Here is a 20,847-nt window from a genome sequence, read left to right on the forward strand (position 1 = left end):
ATCAAGAGCTGACTCTGTGTCAGAGAGAGCCAGTTTCAGGTGGCTCCAAAATGGACCAGCCAGTGCCCAAAGCTGAGTCAAAAAGCAATTCCAGAGGCACCTCTGTGATAACCCTTTGGAGAAAGGATAAAATCCAGGGTGCTGTAATGCAGAGAGGAGTGAGAGAAATGAGGGAGAAACAACCCTGCAGGCACCAAGGGGATTGGAGAAGAAGAAGGAGTGAGAGAGCCTTGGTGGGCACCTGGCAGCCAAAAGCCAACCCCCACCCCTGAGAGCCACAGCTCAGCCCAGCACAAAAGCTCCTTTAGGTCTGGAGGTTCTTTGCAGCAGCTTTTTAGCAGAGCTGCCAGCTGGGCCATCAAAGGGGATGCTCAGCTGGGTCTGAAACCTGTGGGATCCTTGTCAGCCTTGGCTCTGTAGGAAAGAACTATAGATCCTAAATAGTTTGAATCAGATGGGACCTTTATAGGACAACTCGTCCAACCCCCCCTATAGTTAACAGGTTCACATTCAATTAGATCAGGTCGCTCAGAGCCCTTTCTAACCTGGCCTTGAATGTTTCCAAGGCTGTGGCTTCTATGACCTCTCTGGGTGACCTGTGCCAGTGTTTCACCACCCTCAGTGCAAAAATATTCTTCCTTATATCTAGTTCCAATCTGCTCTTTTTTTATTTGAAAACCATTACCACTTGTCTTATAACAACTAAGTCTGTGCCCATCCTTCTTACAGGTATGATCTCAGGAGCTCCTGACAAGCCTTGACCAAACCAGCTGAGCAATGAAGAGCCCCTGGACTACCAGGGGTTGTGGGAAAGTGTCCCTGGACTGGACCAGCTGCTCCTGGACCATAAAGGTAGGAACAATTCAGAGTGGAACAGTTGGGGAACACAGGATAATCAGTTATCCCATGAAAACCTTGGAACATTCCCTGCCTGAATCACAGCCCTAATGGAACAGTTTGGATACAATTCCCAAATACTGTGGAAACTCCAGTCATTCCTGACACCAGGATGGAAATTCAGCAGATAACTAAAGCCAGTCACCTTGTGAGCCCACAACCAGCGGGGCTGAGGGAGGCCCTGGCAGCTCCCCAGCACCTCCCTCTCAGTGGGACACCTCTGGCAGCCTCTCCCAGCTCGGGAACCCTCCAGTTTGCAACACTCCAAAGAACCATCCCTGATGCCCAGGACAATTCTGATCCCCCTCAACAAACACTCCTCCAGCTGTGACCCTTGTCTGTTGGCAAACACAAAGGGATTTGGGGGAGTGTTTCCCTGACAACAAGGAGAATTTGGGAGAGGGACCTTAACACACCCAGCTATTGATGTGTGCACACATCTCTGCCTGGGTGTGGGTGTGAATTGACTGTGGGGTGAATGTTGTTATTGTGAATCTATAATTCAGTCACTGTTAAAATTGTGGCAAATGCTATTGAATCACTTGATAACTGTTCAACTGGTCAATGATTGTGCTACTAATCTCTTTTGCCTCCTTGTGTTTGGATCCAAATTCTTCCAGCCGTGACCCTCCTGCATCCCAAGGCTATGTGTAAATCATTTCATTTCATAAAAAAATATATTTTTCATGACTTCCACTTTAAAATCTCCCTCCTTAGCTAAACTACAAAACAACTCCAATTAACTGTAGAAGTCTTGAAGACTTTAAGAAAATTAAATAAAATAAATAATTTGTTTTTCAGTGTCTTAATGAGTCCCACAGTGTGTTTGGAGTTGCATCAGCTGTCAGTCCAAGATGGGCCATGTCAGAACTGGTGAGGCTGGGGGGTGAGGAGTAAGATTGATCATACAGGGTCAGTCTGGATCTCTGAAAGGGTACAGTCAGCATCAAGATCACTTGAAGAACACCTCTATCACCTCTTCTCTGAACTTAAAAATATCCATCATTGAATTAAAACAAAAAAAAGTACAAATTTTGAAGACTTGTTTTGAAATTGCCTTGAAGACAATTAAAGGAAGACAAAGAGATCCTGAGGGATTTCTGCATTTTAATGAGCTCCACAGTGTGTTTGCAGCCCAGCCCATGATCCTGAGGTGCTGAGAGAAGATTGAAGCAGCTGCTGAAGAAGTCAGAAGGCAAACTGCAAGTGCCTTGAAGCATTGCTGGGCCCCACTGAGGGCAGGCACTGCCAAAGCCTCCCCAGGGACTCCTTGGAGCAGCTCCTTGGAGGCCAGGAGTGCAGGCAGACAAAGGCTCTGGGCAGGCCCCTGCAATGCTGAGCAAAGCCTGCCTTGGTTTTGTGGAGCACAAAGGCCAAGGCCTGAGCCCCAGGCCCTGGCCCAGCAGATCCTGTCCCTCCCGGCTGGCTCAGGGCTGTTTGGGGGGCACTGGGATGGGAGGGGGAGGAACAACAAAGGCCAAAACTGGGCAACCCCTGCCAGGCTCCTGAGGGAGGGGCGAGGCAGAAACCAAGTGCAGAACCTGCCAGGCAAGTTGGTTGTGGTGTCCTGAGTGGCAGAGGCAGCTGCCAGAGGCAAGGGGACAAAGGCCTGGGTGCCTTTGGGCCTTGCAGCCCTGCCAGAGCCCTTGGCCATCTCTCCTGCAGGCTGTCCTGCCCTGGCCCTGCTGCTGCTCTGGCCTTGCAGGCTGCACACACCCCTCCTGCTTTCCCACCCCCTCCCAGCAGCATTTCTAGACCCTCCCTGATGTCTCTGCACCAGCTCTGGCTGTTGCCATGTGCACTTGGCCTTCTGAACTTGGATCCTGAGCCCCTGTGCCACAGGACATCCCTGCCAGAGCCCAGGCCCTTCTCCTGGGGGTCACTGCAGAGCTGAGCAGACCCAGGTCACCTCCCATTCCTCTGCCAACCCCCTGGGCCTGCTCTGGGCCCTCCAGGTCCTTGCCCTGCTCCCAAGGGCTGTGGGGGTGCTGAATGGTCAGGGCTTGGGGTTTAGAGCTCAGGGTGGGGATTAGGCAGAACTTTGGGAAGTTTGTTGTTCCACTAGCAGTTCATGATTAGGGGAAGAGCTTTTGGGGCTGGGTCAGGATTTAAACTTGGCTTTTCATACTGGTAACACAGGTTTGGGAATGGTGTGGGCACTGGAGTACAAATAAGAGTCTGGAGTTCTGGGATTGAACTTTTTCTGGCTTGGAATTAGAGAAGTGAATTCCTTTCCATGGGAGGGGCAGCACTTTTAGGTAGTGTTGGGGCTTCAGGTTACAAAGAGAGTAAAGGCCTACCAAGAGTATTTGCACAGTCAGTGTTTCAGCACCCTCAACATTACCTGAACCTGGTTTTACCTCATCAAAATCCTTCCTCTCTGTTGGCCAAGCCCCTCTTTCCTTCCCCAAGTTTCCTTCTCTTTTGTCCCAGTTCCCCCTAACCTCCTCAGAACTTTCATAAGGATGGGCTCAGCTTTGTGATAACACAGTGCAACCTCATGGAATCAAGGAGCCACTGTGAAACTGCAGAACCTCATGGAATTACGGGGCCATTGTGACATTGGGGAAACCCTTGGAATTAAGAGGCCACTGGGATGCTCCAGGGCCCCATGGAGCCAAAGGAACCCAGGGACAGTGGGCAACCTCCTGAGATAAAGGGGCCATTGTGACACTGCAGAAGCACATGGAATCAGGAGGCTACTGTGGCACTGCAGGGCCTCTTGGAAACAAAGAAACCCTGGACCACAGTGGAATTTCATGGAATCAAGAGGCCATTGTGACACTGGGGAACCTCATGGAACAAAAGGAATCCAGGGACACTGTGGGACTTCATGGAATCAAGGGGCAGTTGTGACACTACAGGGCCTTATGGATCCAAAAGAACAGAGGGAAACTGTGAATCTTGTGGAACCAAGGGACATGTGGGGCCTCATGCAACCAAAGGAACCCTGAGACATTTTGGAAGCTCATGGAAAAAAACGTTCATTGTGGCACTGCAGGGCCCCGTGGAAACAAAGCAACAGAGGAGCACTGAAATGTGGAGGAACCAAGGGGCCATTTTGACATGTGGGGCCTCATGGAAGAAAAGGAACCCTGAGACATTTTGGAAGCTCATGGAGCCAAGGGGCCATTCTGACCCTGAGGAACCTCATGGACTCAAGGGGCCACTGTGACACTGCAGGGCCTCATAGAACCAAAGGAACCCTGAGACATCTCAGAGCCTTTGGCTGTGCTGGACCAGCTGGGAGGCAGAGCCAGCTGATGGTGCTCCCTGCCACTGACCACGTCCCACAGATGCTCCTGTGTGGCCATGGAGGGGGCTCAGAGGTGCCCTGCCTTGTTCCAGAGCTGGGACATGGCTTTGGGGGCTGCTCTTGATCCACCTGTGGAAGTTCACTGAGGGGAACACAAATCACTTGCAAGAGTTTTCTCTGTACCTGCTGTGTCCCCTGGGCTTGCAGACCTCTATTTGACACTTCACAGCAAGATTTAGTACTTGATCTCTGGGTGACTCCACCCTGGGCAGGATTCTGCTCCAGGGCTCCATTCCCTGCTGACTGGATGGGATGGGCTGTCCCTGCAGATCCTCTGTGCTCTCCTGCACTTCCTGAGTTCCTACAGACAAGTCCTCACCTGCCATCAGAGCCCTCACAAGCTGCAGAGCCCCAGGCAGGTGACTTGGAGACCATTTGTCACCTCCACTGGCCATCGGCCACCAACACACAGCATCTGACCCAGCCCTCAGTCCCTGCAGTCCCAGTGGGTCCCTGACCTCCCTGCACTGTCTCCATGGAGAAACAAGCAAAGCAACAAGACTTTTAAGAGTCTATTCCTTGGACTTCTTCTCGATACCAGTGTTGAGAAAAGACCTCAGCCTTGAGGAAGTGCCTGGAGGGGAACCCCTTTGCTGCTGGAACTGCTGTTGTGGAGCCCAGCCCTGTCCCAGCAGTGCCCAGGGCCTGTCCCTGCCTGTGCTCACAGGCCTGACCCACAGCAGGACAGTGACTGAGCTGCCAGAGCACTCAGGCCTTGGGCACGGACAGGAAAGGAGAGGGTGGGAGTGCAAAGAGAGCAGCTCTGAACAGACCCAGTGCTGGTGATCCCTGGCAGTGCTGGGACTCTTTTCCCCTCCACATCTGCAAACATGGAAATGCCCTCCAGCTTCAGGGGGGGTCTTGAGGAAGGATCTGGAAAAAAGCATTTGTGTTCTTTCTTACACTCAGAGATTGTGATTCCTCATGTAAAAACTAACACAGGGAGGATGTTTGACAAATACCTTGCTGCACAAACTTTTATTTTGCTTAAATGCACACAAAGTAGTTCTGATTTCTATATTTTGTCGGTGAAAAAAAAGAGCTAGAGAGTGAATTATATGGGATGAAGAATAAAATTTCAGTGTTAATGACATGAGTAGATGAAAAAAAAAGGAAAGCACCCCACGCCAAACACTATCGAAAGCTTTAAAAGGCAGGCTGGACCCAAAATATGTTACACAATGTGTGTTCTGCAGAGGAAAAAATGCAGTTTATTGCTTCTTAAAAACATCCAGTCATCATTTTCCTTATGGCATCCTTGAGCTCCTGGTTCCTGAGGCTGTAGATGAAGGGGTTCAGTGCTGGAGGCATCACTGAGTACAGAACTGACACCACCAGGTCCAGAGATGGGGAGGAGATGGAGGGGGCCTTTAGGTAGGCAATTATGGCAGTGCTGACAAACAGGGAGACCACAGCCAGGTGAGGGAGGCACGTGGAAAAGGCTTTGTGCTGTCCCTGCTGAGAGGGGATCCTCAGCACAGCCCTGAAGATCTGAACATAGGAGAAAACAATGAAAATGAAACAACCAAACCCTAAACAGGTACTAAACATAAGAAGCCCAATTTCCCTGCGGTAGCCTGAGTGTGAGCAGGAGAGCTTGAGGATGTGTGGGATTTCACAGAAGAACTGGCCCAGGGCATTGCCTTGGCACAGGGGCAGGGAAAATGTATTGGCTGTGTGCAGCAGAGCACTGAGAAAGCCAGTGGCCCAGGCAGCTGCTGCCATGTGGGCACAAGCTCTGCTGCCCAGGAGGGTCCCGTAGTGCAGGGGTTTGCAGATGGCAACGTAGCGGTCGTAGCACATGATGGTGAGGAGGGAAAACTCTGTTGACATGAAGAAGGCAAAGAGCTGTGCAGCACATCCCATGTAGGAGATGGTTGTGGTGTCCCAGAGGGAATTGTGCATGGCTTTGGGGACAGTGGTGCAGATGCAGCCCAGGTCTATGAGGGAGAGGTTGAGCAGGAAGAAGCCCATGGGGGTGTGCAGGTGGTGGTCACAGGCTACGGCGCTGAGGATGAGGCCGTTGGCCAGGAGGGCAGCCAGGGAGATGGCCAGGAAGAGCCAGAAGTGCAGGAGCTGCAGCTCCCGCCTCTCTGAGAATGCCAGGAGGAGAAATTGGTTGAGGGAGCTGATGTTGGACATTTGCTGCTTCAGATTATTGTTTTCTGTTGAGGAGAAAAAAGGCAGAACTGAATTAGGCCAGGCTCAATTAGAAAAACGTATTGCATGTCTCATAGCATTTCAACATTCAGGGCCTCTTTTCAGGAAGATCTCTCTGCATGCCTCTCCCTGAGCTCTGGGTTTTGCTGGCTGAAGGAGGCACTGAGAGCAGGGACCCTGGAATGGGCTCCCAAGGAATCCTTCTTGCTCCCGAGGAATCCTTTCTAATGTGCTCCAAGTGAAATCTTGTGAATCCTGAGAGGCAAAGGGGTGGTCTCTTGGTGCAGAGACAAGAGCTGGCCATCTTTCCGGTTCACAGCTGCCCCTGGTTGGCAGCTTGGAGCTGAAGAGAGATCACACTTAGGAATTCCCTTAAAAAAGAAACAAGGCACTTCTTGGAGCAGAGGAATCCTGGTTCAAAAAGCACATTGACAGAATGGTTGCCTTTCCTCAGGATGCCTGATTAGGATCTCATCTTTCTCCTCCCAGACTGCCACACACAGGGATCATTGCAGCTCCCAAGTACGGCTGCCCAGAGCATTTCCATGGATTTAGCACTGAGGAGTTTTCTCCATGGGGATCCTGTGCAGCACAGAGATCCTATGGCAGAGCTGTGCCCTTCTGGAGGGCACCTGCAGCCCTGCAGGACACCCAGGCAAACAGCTGAAGACCCTGAAGGTGCCTGGAGGGCACTTGGGCACTTGGCTCCCACAGACACATCCCCACAGCAGCACCCAAAGGGGTTGTGTCTGGACAGGAATCTGCCCCCTGAAAACCCCCCAGTGGCTCAGAAAACCCACTGGTGAGAACAAGGAGAGCCCAGGCAGCAGGGGATGGCAGTGAAATGCCACAGTGCTGCTGCCAAGGGAGGAGGGACACAGAGAGACAGCTGGAAATCAGGGCCTTGTCCTTGCCTGGGCTCTGGCTGCTGCAGGGCAATGCACAGCCCAGCCCCCGTGGGCCTGAGGGCACAGGCTCTGCTTAGGCTGGGAAAGGAGCCCAGGCAGGAGCTGCTCAGGGAAGGGGTCTGTGCCACAGGGACAGCAGGGAGGGGCCCCCATCCCCCTGCCCAGCCCTTGTGGCAGCAGCTGCCTCTCCCTGCCTGCCTGTCTCTGGGTGAGGAGCTGTTCCTGCCAGCAGCCCCTCCCTGTGCCCAGCTCAGCTCCCTGCCAGGGCTGCCAGAGCCATCCCCAGCCCAGTGCCCAGGGGCAGCTCTGCCTGGGCAGGGGCTGCAGAGCAGATCCCAGACAGCCTGCGGTGGCTGGGAAGGGGGAGGTGTTCTGGGGGGATGTGCTTCCTGAGAAGGGCCCCTGGAAATGGAGGAGGTGGAGCTGAAGCTGTGAGGAGCCCTGAGCCTGCAGCTGAAGGGCCCTGCCCAGCCCTGCCCAGCCCTGCCCTGAGGGGTCACTCCTTCCACCCACACCTTCTCCCCCAGCCCCGTGGCAGCTCCTTGGCCGGGCTGAGAGCTGCCCCTGGCAGGCAGCAGAGTCCCTGCCCCAGCACACAGAGCCCTGGGGGCAGGACCCTGCTCTGCACCACAGCCCTGGGCACCCCTGGCTGCACCCCCACCTTCCCACCCCACAGCCAGCCCTGCCACAGGGAACCTTCTGGCCCTGGGCCTCTGATGGGACAGCAGCAAGTCCTGCTCTGCAGCAGCTTCTCCTGCTGCACCCCAGCAAATCCAGCAGAGCCATCCTGACAGCTCCTGCCACTGCTGCCATTTGGCAGCTGGCAGAGGCACTTGCAGGAACTCACCTGCACTGCTCTGCAGCCACAGCCTGAGCGTGGCAAAGAGCTGGCAAGGTTCCTGCCCTGAGCAGCTCTGCCCTGTCCTCCCACCCCAGGATCCCTTGAACCTCCTGCTCCCTTCTCCTGTCTGCCCTTGCTGCCTGCAGCTCCTGCCCTGCTCTGCCATATGGCCACTTCCCCTGCACTGCAGCAACTGGGAGAGTCCTGCTGAAAGATCCTGGAAGCTGTGGGATGTGCCAGCTTTAGGAGATGCCTCCAGGAAGGCAAGTTGAACTTTCCTACAGCCAGAGAATTCTTCCTTAAATCCTGGGAAGGTTTCTCCTGTAGTGAGAGCTCAGTCACCTCCCAGCCCAGGCTGCCTCTCATCTCTCTGCCTTCTCTCCTGTGCCCTGGGTGCTGCAGACAGTGCCCTCAGCCCTGCTGGGCTGTGCAGAGGAGCTTCTCACCAGCAGAGCTGTCTCTTTGAAGCTCTTCTTGCTTGCCAGGAGCTCCCTGTGTGCCAGGAACCCGGCCCAGCTCAGCAGCACAGCAACAGCCCCAGGTCTTTAATGACCCCCAGAGGGAGTTTGTGTTGTTTACATGAGACTCAGTCCCTGAAAGTAAGTTCAAATAACTTTTCAAGAAGTCAAAATGAGTTTGAAATACTGATGTTTCTTGTACTGTTACTGGGTCTCAATGAGGGACACGACTGTGAAAGTGTCCCCAGATTCCAGTTGGAACAGAAAATTGCAGTGATGACAAGGATGGACAAGCAAGGGAAAGGTGGCTCTGATGCTGAGAAAACCTGGATGTGTTTCATTAATCCAACGGGCCAAGCCCTGAGCCCCAGCCCCTGGGAAGGCAGATGCTGTCCCTGCCTCATTCCTCAGGGCTCTTCCTGGGGCACTGGGATGTGGGATGTGCAATGCCAAGGGCAAGACCATGGGGTGGCACCTGCCAGGCTGCTGAGCAGGGACAAGGAGGCCATGAGGCCCCAGGGCTGCAAGGGGCACTCCCCTCCTCCTGGCATCAGGGGCACAGACAGCAGCCCTTGCCAAAGGCCTGCAGAAGGTGGCTGTGTCAGGGCCTTTCAGCTTCTCCCCATCCCTGTCTCCTCTCCAGCCCAGGCTGTCCTACGGTGTCCATGCCCTGCCCCTTTCCCTGCAGGCTGTCGTCATCCCCCCGGCTGCCCCACCTGGCTGGCACCTTCCTGCACTGACATCTCTGCGTCCTCCCTGGCTCTTCCTGCACACACAAAGCCTTGGGCTCATCCAGACTCCTTCTGGGTGACATATTGCACCACAACACTGAACTCAGAGGGAAATTTCTGACTTCTTGTCACCAGCCTAGGCCACCCCAGTTGCCCTTGGTGGCACTAGTTCTTTCTTAGGCTGTTTTCTGACAGGAAGAAAAACTCCACCAGCTCTGATACCCCCCTTCCAGACCTCTCAGGCTACTCCTCTACTGTCCTCAATCTTCACACCACTGACCCCTGAGTCCTCAGCCTCTATATACGGGTCATGTGCTTGAGGCCCCAAATTCCTTCCTGAGGGATCTCTGGGACCTCTCCAAGGTTTTGGAAGATGACAATAGAGTGCTCTTATCCCAGGAAACACAGAGGGACACTTTTTTCCCAGGGTTGTCTTGGCAGAATGAGGCACAATCTCTTTAAACTTTCTGGGACAAGGGAGCTCTGAGCTCTGGGTACGGAGGGAGCTCCAAGTGCCAACCACTGGAGTGGGAGCTACAAATCATCAGGGCTTGTGTTCTTTGGAGGGCCAGACACTGGGGAGAGTGGTGTGTGTGTGTGCACATGTAAGGACTTGAAAGGCACAATGAACTGTCAAAGCAGGAAAATCCCATAAGGCACCACAACACATAAGCACTGGTGGCAAACAGGAAGGCCTTTAATTCCAAGGCCTAAAGGGAGGTGAAGCTTTGGAAGTAGCCCCCAGGACAGAATTGCACTGTGCAGACTGTGGGAAAGAGCAGACAGCCCCAACAGGAAGCCAGGGCTGGTAAGGCAGGTCTGGGGAACCCATCCAGACAAAGATTCCCATCTGCAGACTGGAAGCACAGCGGGCAAAACTCCCACCGTGGCAAGCTGTGGGAAAGGAAGCAAGTCCTTGTAGATGTGCCAGCCCAAGCTGTGGGAACAGCATCTACCCCCCTGAATACCCGGGGTTTGGGCTGTATAAAAGTGATAGCCCAGAAGCACAACTTGGGGACCCTCCACCGAGCAGAGCAGGGGGAAGAAGGACCAGTGGGAGCCTCAGGGATCTCCATGGTGTGATACATTTACTTCATCTTTATCTCTCTCTCACTGTCTTCCCGCCACCTCCTTCTTCTCTCTCTCTTTTTTTCTTTCTTTTTTTCTTTCTCTCTCCCTCCTATTTACTGTTAAATCAAACCTGGACTGCTGACTTTGGCACATGGTCTCCTTTGCAGCTGAATTTGGGCAGAGGCGTCTTTTCATAATGGGAACCTGAGAGTATCCATGAGGTTTTACAGTGTGGGAATGGCCACTGGATTCCATGAGGTTCCACAGAGTCGCAGGGTCCATTTGGCTTCATAAGGCTCTGCAGTGTGATAATGGACCCTTGATTCCATGAGTTTGTAAAATGTCTCAGGTCTCCTTTGGTTCTAGGAGGCCCCACATATCACAGTGGCCCCTTGGTTCCATGAGATTGCACAGTGTCCCAGGAATCCTTTGGTTCCATGAGGCCTCGCATGTCACAAAGGCCCCTTGACTCCATCAGGTTCCACAGTGTCACAATGGTCACTTAGGCTCAATAATGCCCTCCAGTGTAAGAATGTCTCCTTGATTCCATGAGGTTCCACAGTGCCAATATGGGCCCTTGATTTCTTGAGGTCCACAGTGTCCCAGGGTCCCTTTGTCTCCATGAGGCTCTGCAGTGTCACAGTGGCCCCTTGATTCCATGAGGTTCTGAAAAGTTTCAGGGTTCCTTTCGTTCCATGAGGCCCTGCAGTGTCACAGGCCTAGTAGTTCCATGTGGTTCCACATTGTCCCAGGCTTCCTTTGGTTCCATTGGCCCTGCAGTGTCACAGTGGCCTTTGAGTCCCCGAGGTTCCTCAGTGTCACAATGGCCCCGGATTCTATGAGGGCCCGAAATGTCTCAGGGCTCCCTTGGTTCCAAGAGGCCCTTCATGGCACAAGGAATCCTTGGTTCCGTGAGGTTCCACAGTGTCCCAGGGTTCCTTTGGTTCCATGAGGCCTAGCATTATCACAATGACCTCTTAATTCCATGAGTTTTCACATTGTCACAATGCTCCCTTGGTTCCATGAGATTGCCCAGTGTCCCAGGGTTCCTTTGGCTCCAGAAAGCCCTACAGTGTCACAATGTCCCCTTTACTCCAGGAGGTTCCACAGTGTCCTTGCTGGAACACACAGGGCTGTAATGTTGTCACCCCTGCAGAGCTGCCTCCAGCTCTGGGTCCAGCACAGGAAAGACATGGACCTGTTGGAGTGAGTCCAGAGGGGAGCAGCAAGAGGATCAGAGGGATGGAGCAGCTCTGCTGTGAGGAAAGGCTGAGAGAATTAGGATTGTTAAGACTGGAAAAGAGAAGGCTTTGGGGTGACCTAATTGTGGCCTTGCAGTGCCTGAAGGGAGCCAACCAGAAAGATGGAGAGAGACTTTGGAGAAGGGCCTGGAGCGACAGGACAAGGGGAATGGCTTCACACTGAGAAAGGGAAGGGTTAGATGGGATATTAGGAAGAATTTCTGGACTGGCATGGTAGTGAGATCCTGGCACAGGTTGCTCAGAGAAGTTCTGGCTGCCCCATCCCTGGAAGTGTTCACGGCCAGGTTGGATGGGGCTGTGAGCTCTGAGTCTAGTGGAAGGTGTCCCTGCCCATGGCAGGGGGTTGGACTGAGATGCTCTTTAAGGTCCCTTCCCACCCAAACCATTCCATGATTCTGGGACTGGTGGGGGATGTGGTGGTCGGAGTTGACGGGCACAGAGACCCCAAAATGGTGGAGTTTTCCATTCTGGGTGGAGAAGAAGGGGGCAGCAGAACTGACACCCTGGACTGCTGGTGGTCAGACTTTGGTCTGTCTGGGAGACTGACTGATCTGGGTGTGAGTGTGGATGTGCTGGAGGGCAGGAAGGCTCTGCAGAGGGATCTGGACAGGCTGGATCAATAAGGCCAAGTGTCAGGGCCTGCCCTTGGGTCCCAACAACCCCCTGGAACACTCCAGGCTGCGGGCAGAGGGGCTGGAGAGCTGCTCAGCAGGAAGGGACTTGGGGGTGCTGCTTGACAGTGGCTGGAGATGAGGCAGAGTGTGCCCAGGGGGGCAAGAAGGCCAAGGGCATCGTGGCCTTTGTGGAGAAGAGTGTGGCCAGCAGGAGCAGAGAACTGATTGCCCCTCTGTGCTGGGCACTGGGGAGGCCCCACCTGGAGTGCTGTGTCCAGTTCTGGCCCCTCAGTGCCAAAAGGCCCTTGAGGGGCTGGAGCGTGTCCAGAGAAGGGAACGGAGCTGGGGAAGGCTCTGGAAAACATGTCTGCTGAGGGACGGCTGAGGGAACTGGGCTGGTTGAGTCTGGAGAAGGGGAGGTTCAGGGGGGACCTCATTGCTCTGCAATGACCTGAAAGGAGGTTTTAGAGGGGTGGGGGTTGGTCTCTTCTGCAAAGCCTTTAGTGACAGGAAGAGAGGAAATGGCCTTAAATTGCATCAGGCAAGGTTCATATTAGATATTCAAAAACCCTTTTTCCACTGAGAGAGTGCTCAGGCATTGGAACAAGTAGCCCAGGGAGGTGGTGGGGTCTCTGGAAGCATTCAGGTGGCATCTGGATGTAGCACTTTGGGATGGGGTTTAGGGGTGATTCTGGTGGTGCTGGGTTGACAGTTGGACTAGAAGATCTGGAAGGTCTCTTCCAACCTTGATGATTCTGTGATTCTCTGACCTGTCATCCCTGTTTGCAGGTTTGTGCTCTAACAAGACCCTGGGGATGTTTTCTCTATTGGGTCCACAGAGATTGTGTTGTGTGAGCTTTTTTCCTCAGATCAAAACAAGGAGTAATTAATGCTAAATCCAGCAGATGGCTTTCAAGTCATAACTTGGTCCAGTTTGTCCAACTGTGTCCAAACAGGTGAGGAAAATCTGGAACTTTTGAAGGGTTAGTTTTTTTACCTCATTAGCAGGATATCCAGGGGTGCACCAAGTGCCTTCCAGTGAGGAGCACAGGAGACCAGTAGACAGTGACAATATTGTTCTGATGTTAACCTCACTGGAGCACAGGGTGAGATCACATCTGAGTTATGTTTCTTTAATCAGTGATTGGGAATAAAGAGAAAAAGCCATCTGCTGGATTTAGCAATAATTACTCCTTGTTTTGATCTGAGGGAAAAAGGCTCACACAACACAATCTCTGAATGCTCCTTTGAACTTACCCACAGTGTGTTCACAAACACACAGAGCAAGGCTTTTAGATTTGGCTGCTACCCTCAGTTCCAGCATAGAAAGAAATGTCTCTGTGCAATAACAGCAATTGCCTTACCATGTTACTGAACTACATTCAGTTTATCTGGTCTCAAACAAATACTCCATATTTTCTCCTTGTTTTATTTTCAAAGGCATGGGTATGGGTATTTAGGTGACTGCCTTCACTGGTACAGGATATTAACTGTTCACATTGCTATAAATGAATATTATTCTCTTGACAAAACACCTTTTCCAAAGCCTCTGACAAAAAGAAAGGGAAAAAGAACCCAGAAAGAAAAAGGGAGCCACAGGCACATTGCCTGTCACCCACCAAAAAAGGTCTCCTCCCTAAAGATAATTCAGGCACACCCTTCAATCTGGATCTCTCACTATCACCCCAATCTCCTTTTTAGTGGTAGTTTCTTTAGGGAAACTGAAGTGCATCACTGTCCCAGACAGCCAAGGATAAGATGACTGAGGGAATTCAGTTGCTCTCTTTAATTTATACAGGATTATTTCCCTTTCATTTGGTGAAGCTAATAATATGACTGGTGGAATGTCAGTAACAATTAAATCATAAACTAGTGCAGTAGCAAAGGGAAAACTTACTTTAGTTATGGAGTATTACCCGCAGAAATCTTGAAAATCTTATCCATATTTACATTGATAAAATACCACATGTACTTCCTGGGATACTGCAAGCTTTCTACAATCCTTGTGGCATGTCTTTACAGAGCAAGAGTGAACATTTTGAGATGATACCTTAATAAATTAGCTGCAGTTCTATTGTTTCTTGAATGTTAAGCACCACATCCTAAACGCAGGAACACGTTCAAGGTCAATGTCCTATTTTAGACCTTTTCAGCAGCTGTGATATTGTGATAATCACACTTAAAATATTCCTCTAGAAAGAGTAAATTAGCCCTTTTCACTAGAAGGATTCTTATGATCAAAAACAAATCTGAAAGAGAACAAAGTCAGATTTCTGGTTTTGTTTGTTGGTTGGTTTGTTTTCAGCAATGCAATAAATTGCTGTCCCTAACTGGGATGGCTTTTCTACCCAAGAGTTAAAAAGAAAACCCCAAAGTTCACATTATTCTGCGCTTATATTACCTTTTGGGGTTTGGGGTTTTTTTTGAGGCCTCACTTATGTAAAAATACCTTCCTTAAAATGCATTTATGCTTTCTGTAAAACCAAACCATTCCAGCTGACATACCCTTCTATCACCAATACTGCAGGGAAATGTAATATCCCACTGAAGCAGAAGGGAAAGAAGAAAACTGAGCATCAGCAGCTCTTCCTAAGCAAGATTAGGGGTTTAGCTCCATCTAACTGAGGGATGAAATGTGTCCCTCAGTGGGTCTCTTCCCACTCCCCCACCAGCCCTTCTACCCGACTGCAAGCTCAAAGTTCTAAAAAGAGAAGAAGAAGCTGGAGCGTCAATATTTCCCCAGTACAAACCCCAATAATCTTTGCTGGGAGCTGACAGGAATTGCTGTTCCACTGCCCTGGGATATCCTGGCTTGAGGCGAGAGCGCAGCCCCGCTCAGAGCCCCCAACCCCTCTGAGAGCTTTTGTAGGGTCTGTTTGTCCATGTCCCTGTGGCAGAGGCTGCCCCGACACCTGCCCTGGAGCTGGTCCAGCTGCTGGACCAAACAAGGCATTGTCCAGCCTGCCTTCCCCCAGCCCCGACCGCCCCAGCCCATCTTCCATCGCTCTGCTTCCTTTTCCTGCCCCTGCTCCCCCTCCGCTCCCTTCCCTCTGGCATTTTTATTAGGAATGTTCTTGCTGTTCTCACTGTACGAGCATGAGCTGATCCCCAGGGGAGCCTGTGGAATGTAACCCCTCAAGCACTAAATTCCTTCCCCTGTGCCAAAGACACGGGTTTGTTGTTGCTGCCCCTCCCGCTGAGCACCAGCTCCATCTCCTGCTCCTGCCCAGCGGCTTTGCAGAAATCCAGGGCTGGGTGTGGATTGGAGGCTGTGGCAAGGGACAGGATAAAGTTGCTTCACTTCCACCCTTGGTGTCTCAGTGTTTGTGATCTGGGAAATTCTCAGGAACTTGGAACAATGGCAGATTATCTGTTGTGGCAGGATATGTACCTGGGGATTGTTTTGATATGTGTTTAAATCATCCTGGAATAAAACAACTGATAGAAAACAATGTAAAAAAAAAAGGAAAAGGGAAAAATAAGAAAAAAGAAAATTTAAAAAAAGGGAGAAAAGAGAGAAAAAGAAGAAAAAAAAAGAGAAAAAAAGAAAGAAAAAACAGGATAAAAACGAGAAAAAAAAGAAAGAACAAATAAAAAAGAGAAAAAAAGAAAAAAGAGAGAGAAAAAAGAGAATAAAAAGAGGAAAAAAAGAAAAAAGAAAGAAAAGAAAGAAAGGAAAAAGAGAAAATAAAAAAGAAGAAAAACTAAAACCCAACAAGTCCGATCCTCCCCTGCCGCAAAGACTACAACTCCCACAATGCCCCGCGCAGGCGGGGGGCGGGCAGGGGCCGTGGCCGCGCGCTGATTGGCTGCGGGGCGGGTCTGTAAAGGCGGAGGGCGCGCGGAGCGAGCGCCATTTTGGCCTCGTGGTCGGGAGTGAGGAGGACTCGCCTGCGGCCGCTGCACTTCGCTGGGTGAGTTGGCGGGGGGGCGGCGAGAGCGGGGTCTGGGGATCCCCTCGGGCGCTGCGGGGAGCGCGGCTGGGGGGGGAAAGGCTGGAGGGCTCGGGAGGGTTTAGCGGGGGGGCTCGGGGGTTCCCGGGGACGTTGTGAGGGGTCCCTGAAAGGACTCGGGGGGGAGGTTGAAGGTTCCTGAAGAGTTTTGGGGGGTCTGATAGGGGTTTTGTTTTCTGAGAAGATTTGGAGTGTCCCAGGTGGGCTTTGGAGGTCTGTGAAGAGGGTTAGGGGTCCTGGGGGGCCTTTGCGGGGACCTTCGAGGCAGTTTTGGGGTCTCTGGGGGGTTTAAGGGGTCACAGACAGTTTTGAGGGCCCGTGAAGGGGATTGGGGGTCCCTAAATGGGCTTGGAGAGTCTCAGGTGGGTTTTGTGGGTCACTGAGAGGGTTTAGGGGGTGCTGGGGAGGGATGAGGGGTCCTTGAGGAGGTTTCGATGAGTCGAGGGGGGAATTTCAGGGGTTTTGAGGGGATTTTGGGGGGTCCCCTAAAGCCCAGCATTGGGTTTCAAGGGATCCTCCAACCCCCAGGGGAGGGGTCCTATGGATGCCCCCAAAAATCTGGGGGGGGGAGATGTACCACATCCGGGTAAGGGGATCCCAGTGCCCCCAGTATATCCCAGTGACCTCCCAGTGACCCTCAGTATGGCCCAGTAACCCCCTCAGTGACCAGCCAGTGTGTCCCAGTGACCTCCCACTGCCCCCCAGTATGGCCCAGTGATCCTGCAGTGAGCACCCAGTAACCCCCAGTATGGCCCAGTAACCTCCCAGTGTCCCTCCGTGTGTCCTGGTATCCCCAGGTAACTCCCCAGTGCCCCCCAGTGTGCCCCAGTTCCCCCCGAGTCCATCCCAGTGCCCTCTCAGAGGGCCCCTGAAAGCCTGGTGAGGGGGGGCACGGAGAAGGGGAAGCCTGGACAGTGGGGACCCCTGGGATCCCCTAGGACAACAAAGTGGAGAACCTGGAGAGGGGGAATTTCTGGGAATGCGGCATCCCGAAGGCAAGAATCAGAGGAGAAGGGAGCCTTGGGAACCCCAACACTCCCAGCATCTCTAGGTAGAACCCTCAGCATCCCAGACAGGGGAGACTCTCTGAACCCTAGAGGGGGGAAACCAGAGAAGGGGGAATCTTAGGAGAATTTTTTTTGGCTAATCTTCATATTTTAGAGTATTTTTTAGGTGAATCTCAACTTTTTTCAGTTTGGGGGGGCAGGAGTCTTCTCACTCTTTCTTATAGGCTTTTGCCTGAATCTTGATGATTTGGGGTTTTCTGGGCTGAGTCTTGGTGTTTGGAGGTTTTTATGGTCACAGGATGCCCGGTGAGTTCTAGAGATGGACTTGGGCAGGAGGAACCCCCAAGCCAACACGCTCAGCCCTTGTTTTCCCCCCATCAGGATTTGTCCTTCCCAAAGCTTGGTCGGATGGAGGAGGAGGCTGCAAGGAAGAGGAAGATGCCTTGGGCCCCCCAGGCAGGTGAGGAGGAAGTCAGTGTCCCTTTGGGCGGGTGTTGTGCTGGCTCTGTCAGCCCAGCATGGCCCCGGCTGCAGGACAACCCCGCTGGCGCCGCCGTCCTGCCGGGGCCGGAGTTGGGGGGATGTCCTTGGCCTTCCCTGTGGGCCGGAGGCAAATCCCCTGCCTGTCCTTCTTGCTTCCTGCCCCAGGCCCCGAGCTGAGGAGGGAGAGCCCGGAGGACAAATCCCCCCGTGAGACCCTGGTGGGAGAGGCCGTTTTGAAGGGCTCCCCGGCGCAGGAAGGCAGCGGGGAGGAAAAGGGCCGGAGATCCCCCCGCAGGAGGGGCTCCAAAGCCAGCCCAGGGTGCTCTGAGGAGGAAAGAGCCAGCCTGTGCTGGGAAGGTGGCCGGAGCTTGAAGGGGAGCTCTGACCTGGTGGTCCCTGATCAGCCTCCCAGCAGAGAGAAGCCCTTCCAGTGCTTGGAATGTGGGAAGAGCTTTAGGTGGAGCACAGACCTGCTCAGACACCAGCACATCCACACTGGGGAACGTCCCTACACGTGTGGGGAGTGTCGCAAGAGCTTCAACAGGAACTCCCACCTGATCCAACACCAGCGCATCCACACTGGGGAACGGCCCTACACGTGTGAAGAGTGTGGGAAGAGCTTCAGGAACAGCTCCAACCTCCGTTCCCACCAGCTCATCCACACTGGGGAACGGCCCTACAAGTGCTTGGACTGTGGGAAGAGGTTTCAGACCAGCTCCAATCTCCTCCTGCACGAGCGGACACACACAGATGAGAGGCCCTTCCGCTGCACCGACTGCGGGAAGGGCTTCAACCGGAACTCCCACCTTGTCACCCACCGGCGCATCCACACCGGGGAGAGGCCCTACAAGTGTGGGGATTGTGGGAAGAGCTTCACCCGCAGCTCTGCCTTGACCCAACACCAACGGACCCACCAGTAAGAGAAGCCCCACCAGTGCCCCGACTGCGGGAAGAGCTTCGGCCGCTACTTCCACCCCGAATGAAGCCCCTGATGGTGAGGCAACCCCTGGAGTCCAGTGACTGTCAGTCCATCCCTTTTGACCAGAAAGGGCCAGTCCCCTTTCACCAACAGAAGCCTTCCTGGGGGTGTGTGTGTGTAAATTTCTGCATTGGCTGGGGACCCCCCAAGGTCACTCCTGGAGGTTGAGAGCAGAGATCTCCCCCTGGGCGTTGGTCTACTGGAGTTCCATCTGCCTCTAATTAAGAATTACTGGGTTTTGCCAGGTCTAGTAGAATCACTTCAACAATTGCTTGAGCACCATTCTATCTTATCCTGTACTACGAGTAGTTTTAGTGTGTATTTTGTGCAGTAAAAAATTCTGATGAAGATGTAGTGTCTGATCATTTGGAACCCTAAATAAATTCCTTTCAATCAATAGATCTGATTTGCCATCATTAAAACCTGGGGGACAAAAGTGTTTCAGTCACACCTCTGTAATTGCTCTAAACTGAAAGTGTTGTCATAATCCAAGGCTGAGATTGGATCCAGCAGCCCCCAGCACCCCACAGTAAGTTGTGAGCTCAGGGGGCCACCCTCCTACGCCAACCCCTCTGTACCAACAGGCCCCCATGAGACCGTTGGACCCACCAGACCACCCCCCTCTTTCCACCCTTCTCCCTGTTCCTGCCACTTTCTCACTGTCCCCTCAGTCCCCAGTTTCCCCCACGAACAGTTTTGGGGTCCCAACCCCCACTTTTTGCCTCCTCTCCTGTGGGAGCTGAAGGAGAAAATGAGGCTGCACACACAGAGTTCCACTTTGGGACTTGTCCACTGACACTTTTCTGTGTCCCGTTTTATTCCTCTTCTCTTGTGAACAGTGCTCAGTGTTTGTCTTTTAGTCCACCAGAATTCCCAGCATGGCCCCAAAGCAGTGCCCTGATCCCACACATTCCCCTCCCCTCATGTGCTGCCTGTGTTCAGCCACCAGAGAAAAACACAGGCTGGTCATGCAGGCTGGTTCAAGTGCATTTCCACTTGGAGAAACAACCTTCTCTCTCTCCAAGCACTCAGCCAAGGTCCATCCTCCCTTTGCCTTCCCATGAACTCAGGGCAGGTGCAGAGTGACTCCGCTTGGTCCCACCTCTGCCCCTGTTTTGTTTGGACACGCAGAGTTCACGACCAAGAGGGCCAGGACCCGAGCTCCTTGTCTTTGGGCTTGTCCCATGCGCTTCCTGAGGACTTGGAATATTGAAACCAGACAGATTCTGAACCCCTGCTCCTGATGCTGCCACAGTGCCCACACACTGGCACTGCAGGCATGGCCTGCACTGAATGGCCAGTGCAGCAGGAGCCGTGGCTGTGGCAGCTGCCGGGATTGCTGCAGAGATGATCCGAGCAATCAGCCACCCACTGAGGATTTCTGCATTTCACAGTTTCCTTCATTCACTGTATCCTGCCTCATCCTCCCAGCTTCTGCTTCCCTGGGAGCCACAGTTTGGCTCTTCTGCCCATGGGAATTATTAATAATAAATGGAGGGTAGACACGTTTTGATACAACTAAAATAACAAGGAATATTTACAGGGATGTTAAAGGTATTGTCAGTCACATGAATCACAACATCAGGTGCGGCCAAGAAGGGATCTGAGTGACAGGGACACACCATGGCTGAGTCAGTAAGCCAGTCAGGAAGAGTTGGTACACCCAGTGAATTCCCCGTAGAACAGTGTCTTCCTGATGGGAGATCCGGGCAGGGCTTGCTCTGCTCAGCATTCCCTGCCTGCTCCCGGGATTCTTGAGGGACAGCCTCTGGCAAGTCCTGGCCCAAGGAGACCTACCACTGCCCTGAGTCCTGGCAAGGCTGCTGCCCGTCTCCTGCCCCAAAGAGCTGTGTCCTCAGGGGACTTCTCTGCCAGAGGGCAGCCAAAGCCAAGGGGCACTGAGGTCTGCCCTCTTGCAGGTGGCTTTTGGGAGTGGCAGCTGGAGCAATTGGTGGCAAGACTTGGCATCTGTCAGAAGGCAGAAGCTGTTGCTCCTTCCTGGCATGATTTTGGGGTGGAAGTGATTAGCAGCAGCACAAAGCCACCATCAGCTGCTGAGTTTCAGAGGACAAGTAGATTAGACAGAGAGACTCTCAAGCTTCCTTGTGTTCTTTTTGCTTGTTTTCTTGCCTTCTGGAAAAAAAATCAGCCCAGTCTCGCATGTTCA

General features: G+C 52.7%; 1 protein-coding gene and 1 pseudogene across 1 annotated transcript in view; one reads left to right on the forward strand and one right to left on the reverse strand.

The window, feature by feature from the left end:
- Positions 1-20,847, forward strand: part of LOC127474810 (uncharacterized) — a 1,039,526-nt gene that overhangs the window by 926,164 nt on the left and 92,515 nt on the right. Inside the window, 1 exon segment of the mRNA XM_051796115.1 lies at positions 18,114-18,661. Within this exon segment, the coding sequence (XP_051652075.1) occupies positions 18,114-18,661 (548 nt within the window).
- Positions 1-20,847, reverse strand: part of LOC127474816 (zinc finger protein 850-like) — a 454,983-nt pseudogene that overhangs the window by 79,576 nt on the left and 354,560 nt on the right.

The sequence above is a fragment of the Manacus candei genome, unplaced genomic scaffold (genome assembly GCF_025592945.1).
Source record: "Manacus candei isolate 608988 ecotype Guabito, Panama unplaced genomic scaffold, ASM2559294v1 h1tg000045l, whole genome shotgun sequence".
In the NCBI taxonomy this organism is placed as follows: Eukaryota; Metazoa; Chordata; class Aves; order Passeriformes; family Pipridae; genus Manacus; species Manacus candei.